The 9,084-nt window shown below is 36.8% G+C and overlaps 1 protein-coding gene across 9 annotated transcripts in view; it reads left to right on the forward strand.

The window, feature by feature from the left end:
• The window catches only part of PRUNE2 (prune homolog 2 with BCH domain), a 130,848-nt gene extending 122,281 nt beyond the window's left edge, over window positions 1-8,567 (forward strand). For 2 of the 9 annotated variants that reach the window (XM_039729855.1, XM_039729854.1), the window contains exons 9-11: window positions 1,980-2,018; window positions 3,358-3,405; window positions 5,581-8,567. In XM_039729855.1, the coding sequence (XP_039585789.1) occupies window positions 1,980-2,018; window positions 3,358-3,405; window positions 5,581-5,602 (109 nt within the window). In that variant the 3' untranslated portion in view covers window positions 5,603-8,567. Of the gene's footprint in view, window positions 1-1,411; window positions 1,448-1,697; window positions 1,783-1,979; window positions 2,019-3,357; window positions 3,406-5,580 lie in introns of all 9 variants that reach the window. The other 7 variants (XM_039729856.1, XR_005629919.1, XM_039729849.1 and 4 more) reach the window with 7 other exon arrangements.
• The last annotated feature ends 517 nt before the right edge of the window (window positions 8,568-9,084 follow it).

A 9,084-nucleotide genomic window follows, 5' to 3' on the forward strand; every position in this document is an offset into this window, starting at 1 on the left:
CTGGTCCTTGCCTTGTCAATTCTTGTGGCTAAATTCACAACTGCTGAAAGACAGTTTCTTAGTTTTTGCTGCTAATGTGAAGAGGTTTTTTAAATGCAGTCATTTCTAAAGGAAAATATCTGTTAAAAAATAGTAGGAAGTTGATTGGCATTACTCACCTTAACTGACTTTTTTTCAGACCTGAAAACAACAAAAAGAAGTGGTATACCAAAACTGAAAGCATGACTGAAAAAATCATGGTTTTCATGTAGTCGTTATTAAAAATATGTTCTGTTCAGGAATTTTTTTTAACTATCTTCTGTAGCAAATGTCCCAGGTTTTGAATAGCCTGTTCTAGAAGGTAGTTTGCTAGTATGATTGTATTTTCATTATGACTGGTCAGTGACAGCTTTTGAAGTTGTCATAGATCTCCTCAACCCAGGCAGGAGTTTTCACACCTGTTTCATAGTAGTTGTAAAGCAATTTCCTTTGTCAAGCTGGTGGTGTAATTCCATGGAGCAGGTGGGAAGCTCAGGTCTGGCAATAGCAGTTGAGAAAACAGTAAATTACAGTTGCAAAATCGGGGGTCATAGAGACTTTCACTCAGGTTCATTTGCTGCTGTAACTTCTTTAGAGGTGGACTGATGATAAGAATGTGGAGCAGAGGCTGTTTGTCAACTGACAAAGAGTTGTCCTAATGTTCTAACATTCCTAACAATTCAGATTCCTGTAAACATTTTAGTTTCTTATGGTTACCTTTGATAGAAACGTTACTGTTTCTATCTAACCTCAGAGAGTTTCTGTCTCCTTGCTGTGTTTTACTATTGGACTGTGGCAGTACACACATATGTGTTGCAGACATTTTTTCTTCCCCGTAAACTTAAAAAATGTTCAAAAAGTCCATTCACCTCTCAGACCAAAGGTTTACTCATTTCAGCAGTAAATACCAAATAAACTTTAGTACTTAAAGAGTTTTAGGGTAATGCCTACTTCACGTCATCAGCAGCCAGATGAGAGATCATGATTTTGCTGAAAAAGACAGACCTGGAAAGATGACAATTGCACCCATTGGTGGCAAGCTTGTCAAGATATTGTAATAAGAAGATTTAGTGGCTGTGTGCATTCAAGGAATCTGTGAGTGGCTATTCCCATACCCCAGGGAGAAGAGCAGTGTTCAGTTCATAGCTTCCCTTCTGCTGCAAACTTGGGGAGAAACAGAAAAATACAACTCACCTTTTGGCTTCATATGGGCAAGAAACATACATACCACCTATGGGCAAGAAAAATCCCACCTTTAGAAAGTACAGTGTTTTGCCAGAATTTGGGTTATGTGGTTTTCTTGGTGGTTTTTCAGTGAAGCGCTATAAAATATGATTGTTGTATATGAACTTGTACATTTTTTCTCTTCCTTCATCCACTCTTATCTTGTAAGGTATGATGAAGATAAGTGTATTAAGAGAAGAATGAGGTAAAACTTGCTTTCTAGCCCATGCTGCTGCTCATAATAGAGTGAATCTGTGTGACAGCCTTTCACCTGCAGGCGACCTCAACAGCTGAATGGGAGAGGATTTGCAATGACATGGCATCTTACTTTCCCCTTCAAGCTGTTGAGATCAGCCTCCCTTGCAAATAAAACTCACTGAACTGTAAACGTCCTTGACTTGGCCCAGGCTGCAGCTAGTTTAACATTACCTGATAGAGCAACTGAATGCTTTCAGCTCTGTCCACTGGGCATGCCTCAGACCCCTGCTGCTTCTCTGTCTCTGCCTCCAAGCGAGCTAAATAAGGACTTACAAATTTAAGGTGGGTTGAGCACAAGGATAAATGGTATCATACTGAACTGAAGAGCTTTAGAGTTAGCTCTAAATAATACAATAATACTGGGTGCTTATTACAAAAGCATGTACTGTATTTGTTCTTTGCTCTGCTATTGCTCTGCTTCACTCTTATGCTCTGCTTGCTTCTCTGTTTCTTTATATCAATAACTTTTACTCATGCAGACTGGATGAAGAGCTGAGGGAAACTTCAGAAACAGCTAAGTAAGATAGCTTTCAGCTGAATGCTGGCATTATATTGTTTCACAGGAATAGCTTGAATGCAGTAGTACATTGTGTTTGGTACAACAGGCAGCTTGTAGTTTCAATTACTGTGTAAGTTGCCCCATTTGAGAATTGACTTCCCCTCTCACTGCTTTTGTACTGCTGGATCTCAGTAATAAATAATCATACCCTTACACTATAAAAAAACTTTTTGCTGTTTTTGATTATTATTTCTGTAGTCATGGGAATGACTGAAATCATGTACTCCATTAAAATGGATCATTAAACATTTTCTGCTCTTCCCCTATTATGTCGGATGATTCATACAGTTTTTAAGCCATGTGGTGATCAGATACTTTAGAATGATAAGTCTGTGCTTTGACTTGAATATAATGTGGTAGTATGGTGTAGAGTACCAAAGAAATCCTTAAGTTCACAGTCTGTGTCTCACGGAGCAGAGCTTTCAAAAGTGTACAGTGCACTTTCGTCAAGAGTATTTTACACAAAATTCCTGAGGAGGAGTCTGTGTCTGTTGGTTCTAGTATAGCATTCTCCCTTGCAGTTTCTGTAACTAAAGATTTTTAGTTTTGAAGTTTCTTTCCAGTCACCTTCCTTTTGCTTATGCATTTCAGGATTTTCCACTTACAGCCTCCTCTTTGCTGTACTTTTTCTAAAAGTTCCTTCTTTTGCAGTACACATTTTCCTTCAGTTCTTCTGAGGTTAGTTTCTAAAACAAACACAGAGAAATACCTAAAACACTGGCCACTGCTTTTTGATTCTAGGAGTTGACACTGCCTCAGAAGCAATAAATTCACTTAAGTAGTTATCTGATACCATCTGACTATTTTGTTAAACTAAAAGGCCTAGCCACCCTTGAAATGCTAATTCTATCCCTTCTGTTCAAACATTTTCAAATGCATTGTGTATGCAACATTGTCATATAAACATACGCATATGACAATGACAACTCTGTGGAAAAAAGCTGCTTTCTTGTTAATCCATTTAAAATAGTAGAGCAGCAGTGTAGCAAGTGAAAGGGGAATGAAATAGTCATATGAGGCATCAGTGATTATTGTTAGTGTTGAATGTATGGGATCACTGTAGTGCATTTCCCTTCCTCAACTTAAAGAAATAGCTTAAAAATTCGTTACTCAAACTAATGTGTGTTGTGGGCACTAAGATCCCTACATTCCTAAAAATAGCAACATTTGTGTGTCTGTGCTGTCAAAGATACTCACTACAGTTAGTTATTACATCCCCAAATTTGATGTTATATTTTAAAAGAGAAAGAAATTGACACAGAAAAAAAATGTTTACTCATCTTTTTTCTTGTATCCAGAACTAGCTGCCTCTCAAATGATCCAGAAATGGCTTCAGTGGAGCAGGAGTAAGAATTTATGCCTAATACTGTCATTACATTTTTACATTACTTTACAACCATACTGCTAAAAACTGAGGCTGGGTAGACTCCTTAAAGCTTTTTTAAGACCTAAATACTTTTATGGTGATATTCAGGAACAACGTGGTACAAGGAAAGCATTGAAGCTTTGTTATATTTATATTATATATACTTTATATATGTGTTATATACTGAAGATTTATTATATTTGTGTTGCATTGAGAATGTGTTTGAAGTATCCTTAACCATTTCCAAGCAGAGAGAGATATAATTGTTAGCCTGAGAATATTCTGATTAAATTATATTAAAAACAGATAGAAAAAGTGGAGCATGATCACAGTGAAGATGGTTGCATGCATTATCCTAAATTTTAAACTTGCTATTCTCATTCAAAGATTAAAAAGTCTTGTCTTATACTTTGATTTCTGGGCCATACTCTTAACATGTGCCTTCTCTTTGCTTTTCTGCTTCTCAGCTTCTTTCATAATTATTTTCCTGATTAAATCTCAAGCGTCTTTGTCTTTTCCTTTCAAAAGATGGACTTGTTCCCTGGGAAATGGGAATGTGTCAGTCCTCTGGTGTGCCGTTGCTCTGATAGCATGACTGTAGTATGCAAATGGCAAACCCTGCAGTGCTGCTCTTCCTGGGGATCAGTGGGAGTGTTTGTAGGTGCAGTGTGTCACAGGAGTGCTGTCAGTTCCTGGCTGGAGCAGCGTGTCAGGAGAGCCAGCCCTGCAGCAGTGCAGTGTGTGTCCTGGCCAGTGTGCCCAGGGCAGAGGCATTGAGGCCTCTGCTCTCCCTGCCCATCTGATAAGTCTGTAGGAGTACACTGTTGTCTCACACTCTACAGGAAATCCTATATAGATTAACCTGAATCCTCAGCAAAAGATTCCACCATTAACATGAGTATTAATAAACAGGCAAATAATTACAAGTGTATGTAGCAAAAAGTTGCATAAATAAATTGAACCTTTGGTTTTCACTTTTTTAAAAAAAACCAGTGCTCTAGTGAGCTATCACTCTGTCATACCTTGTACACAGGTTAGAAACATAAGCTAAATTCCTGATTCCTGAACTGACATTACACCTCATCTCTTTTTTTCCTCAGACACTGTTTTAGTCTATAGTGAGTCAATATGAGACCTGTTTTTCAAAGTAAGAACAAAAAAATGACATGTTAAAGAGTGTTTGTATGATTTTGACCTTTTGTGGCTTGAACAGCTTTCCTGTTTTTCTCAAACGATAAACTGGGCAGCAAAAAGCAATATGAGAAGAGAATTTACATTTATGTTAAATAAATATAGTTAAGGCCAAATTAATGTTAATTCATGGCATTTGTTTTCTCTGCATAAATATGAATCTGTCTTCAGAAGTGGCAGTAGTTTTCCTGTGATCATATCCCTTATTTCTTATGTCATTTCTTCAGGAAATAGCATCCTATATAAATCCCTTCACTCTGAGAACAGCTGTTTTACACAGGCTGTTTTTCTGTATACTTTCTGCTGAAATGCCTCTGGAGTCTGCCCAGTACTTAGTTTGCTTCTGTTGTCTCTTCCATTTTGTTCCAAAGGCTTTTGTCTATTGTCATGCTCCCTTGTGTTCTGTTTTCAACTCCTTGCACTTCTTCTTGACTTTAAAAGAAATATTGGGAAATAATTAATAGTGGAAGAACCATTGTGTAACAGTTCATAAATATTGAGGAATCTTCAAATTATGTATTCTTTAAGGAAGACTGTATCAAGAGACAACATGTATGAAGACAACTTCTTACTCTAAAGAATACTTCTAAAGTTTCTGATAACATGTGCTTTGCACTAAGTAGCAAAACTATATGCTTAGGAACATTTTTAGGGGTACCCATTCCTGCCACACTGTCGTGTAATTCACCAGTTGGTCTTCCCCCACCTCATACACATCAGATTGGAGTTGCTGAAAAAGGAGTTGTTAATTTCAATAAAACAGTAACAGAACTTACTAAGATGTATATTTTCATAGAGGTACATAGGATGTAAGTTATTTCATACTACTGCATTTAAGTAAATGAGAGATAAGGCTGTAAACATTTTGTGGAAGCTCAGGACTGGGGAAATAACTAGCTCTCTGTTTTCAGCGCACTCATTAATTTTTTGTTGTTGTCTTTGTCATTTTGTCTTTAATAAATAGCATCGACATGACCCTGAAGTAAGAAGCATCATTGCCAGGCATTTGAAGAAGAGGGTTCACATGGATTTTCATCACCCAGACGATCACAACCACGCCGTACAATAAGTGATTTGGTCAATTGTGTTTGATTTATAAGTTTCCCCTGTTATTCAGCAGTCCAGGAAGACCAAAAGGGCCAGTCCTATTGCCACAGAAACAGCAGAATTTTGGGTCCTGGTTATTTTTGTTGTTTTCAGAAACAGTTTTCATTAGGAAAGCTATATCATCTATCATTGGTTTCTCTGTGTGTGCCATTTCTGTTCAAAAGGATACCATTTTACCAACAGTGTGCCTCATGAATAGGTCAATGAGGATGGGGATTTTTTAATTTTTTGTCTTCAGCATATTAATGTTTATGCATAGCTGAATGCTATAGTTATTGTTACAATAAGTGTTAGTTTGCTTGTGTCACAGAGCAGCAGCAACTTTACTGTTTAAAAGTAACTTCAGAAATTATTCAGGACTTTCTTGAATTTGACAGGCCGTGTTAGATCAGGCTTTGGGCAGCCTGTCATAGTGAAGGGGTGTCCCTGCTCAAGGCAAAGGGGCTGGAACTAGATGATTCTTAAGGGCCCTTCTGACTCAAAGTATTCATACTTTTATGAATTTGTTTTTCTTGAGGTCTGAAAAGTCTTTCCATCTTCATTAAATGACTTCTTGTTTGATCAGAGAAAACTGGGATATAGTAAAAAATAATAATTAGTCTCATTAGACTTCCCAGAGGATGAATAACTGAAATTCATTTTAATTTAATAATTCAGTTTGGTATATTTATTTTAGGCATAATTTCCTAGAAGCAGCTAATCCTGTAAATTACTTTCATATATTCTAAAATCCTTGGAGCATTAATTTATTGCTGCTTTCTAAGTCTGTTTCTTCCAGAGCACTTTTTTGAAATTATGAGTCTTCAAATGACATCCTGTCTCCAGTTGTAAAGGCTATTATTTCTCTGAATATGAATCAAATATTATTTCCTACTGGGAGCTGAAAGCTGGGAGTCATACTCATTTGTTAGGAATATTTGTTAAAATCTTGCTCCAAGAGTTTCTATTAGATTTAAAAAAAAGTCTTTTAATGGTATTTATTGTCTGTGTCACAGAACACACCAGTAAAAACATAAACGGGAAAAACCCTAAGCATCCTTTGTTTGCTGGGGTCCTATTTATTTGCACAAAAGATACTACAGCAAGTCCTACTCCTTACTGGGAAATAGCTTCAGTCTCTCAGATCACGCTTCTACAGAAGTGTGCAAATTAATTATCTAGTGATTTCTGTTTGACTACTTTAAAAAGATTAGAGTCAAGAAAATTATAAATGTTTTCTCTTACCCTAATGAATACACGTAGGCACTTTCCAAACCTGCTGACCTTTCCAAACTCACCTGCCTTTTGGGAAGTCCTAATGGGAGTCTTACTATTACATAATCACTGAAATATTATTCTTTTTTCACAAGATTTTTCTATGCTTTAGTATTGTGTCTGTGGATTTTTCACTTTGTAAAGAAATCCTTAGACATAACAATTCAAGGTAAGTTGCACCTCATTGGTGTGGTCTAATTCTAGTCCTTTCAGTTCGGAATTAGTGATAAAAGAGAAAACAAGCAAAGTATTTCTTGGGGCATAAAGTTTAAGCAGAAACAGTATAGCATGAGCCTTCATGTTTTCAGTAGGATCTAAACTGCAAGTTCTATTCAGTCCTTCATTTAAAGATTTGATGGGATTTTTTGTGGTTTGCACATTTCCAGTTCTGTCCATTTCTGTGTCTTGTATTTGCAAGGGAGTCTGCAGGCAGTGAAGCAAGTGTCTGTCATTGTGTGCATAGTTGTTCAGCTACTGCAATGAAGACTGACAAAGTTGTCAGAAAGGCAGAAGAGTGCTTTCTTATTGGCCAAGATGAAAACCGAAATATGTGTCCTCTGCTCTGTGCTGGTATCTTTGTCTGCCTTGCTGGTCTGCTGTATCACGTCTGTCAGTTCCTGTAAATTTTCACAAAGGAAGGGCCTGATCCTGCTGACCATTGTTGCTGCTCTGTAACCTTGTCCTAAACTAGGGTCTGGTAGTCTCCACCTTTTCTCAGATATTTGAATCCTGGCTTGTGTCTGCCTTATAAAAGTGCTGTCACTTAGTATATTGGGGATAATGTTTTATGTACAGATTAATATTTGTATTGACTTCCTGATGCTAATTAAGCTTCACTAAGATCTAAACGATTAAAAGCATTTAGTAGCATGAAGTTGCATCTTTTGTAGACCTGTAGTTGAAGCCTCTTAAGACAAGCCACATGACCTGTGTTATGCAATAGATAAGAAAAGTTTCCACTAGAAGTGAAGTTCACCACAAAGCAGAGGTTCAGCACAAATCTTCATTCACTCTTTGAGACCCTATGTGGGGTATGAGAGGTTTGTGATTTTGATGGTGGACATCAGCTCAGAGTTTAATTTAATTCTACTTGCTTTGTGTGAAATTACTAAGCAGCAAAGTTACAAATTAATATTATTATTATGGGCAGAATAATGGTGGCATCCTGAAATGAAATTTGTTTAAGCCAAATGGGACGTTAAAACAAAATGGGGCATTGATGTGATAGTTAAAATATGATTGCAGGATCAAAGTGTGGTTATCTTTGCTTATTAATATATTTTGAAAAGTTTTTTAATGTTATGATAAGGCAATTCTATGTTATACTAACAATAACATATCAATATTAATAAATCAGTAGTTTGTTGAAAGAGAAATATAGTACGTATAATTGCACAGATACAAGCTTTTATATATGGATTTTTTCTACTGTGTATCAGAGTGCTCAGATGAAATATAAATTAGTAGTTGCAAATTTTTTTGTTAAAATACTTATGCTGACTTAAATTAGAGATTAAGCAATACAAGGATATCTAATAGCATTGTATGGATATATATACCTATGAATCAGAAATAAAGCATTGCAACCCACCACTGAACATATTTCCTTTCAGCTCCAGATTGCAGGGGTTTTTATTCCCTGGGTGCATGGAAACACTTCATTGGTTTAGATCACTTCTTTTTATAGTTAGAAATATTTTGTTTTATTTTGCATTCCCTGTCTGTCCTTCCAAAACCTGAAATGGAGTCAATCTTGTGTCTCATGGTATTATTCCCCATCTCCACATATTAAAATCCTGGCTTTGTTGATACTAGCAGTATTGTTCCTGAAAGAAAGCAGAAGGAACTCTTTAAATTTCTTTCTATGTCTGTACTATTATGTAAAATCAAATCTGCGACAGTCCATCTTATATGTCAGAAAGTAACAGCTACGAGGCAGAAGGAGATTGACTGTGAAACCACCCTGAGCAGGTTAACAACCTGATTGACTTCAGTGAAGGAAGGGGTCAGAGCTGCTGGTGAACGTGGAGTCCTCTCACCTGCCTGGTACATTGTGCCCACATGCCACTCCACATCTGTGTCAGATGGGCCAGTTTGTACTGCCACT

The sequence above is a fragment of the Passer montanus genome, unplaced genomic scaffold (assembly GCF_014805655.1).
Source record: "Passer montanus isolate IOZ18808 unplaced genomic scaffold, ASM1480565v1 scaffold7, whole genome shotgun sequence".
Lineage (NCBI taxonomy): Eukaryota > Metazoa > Chordata > Aves > Passeriformes > Passeridae > Passer > Passer montanus.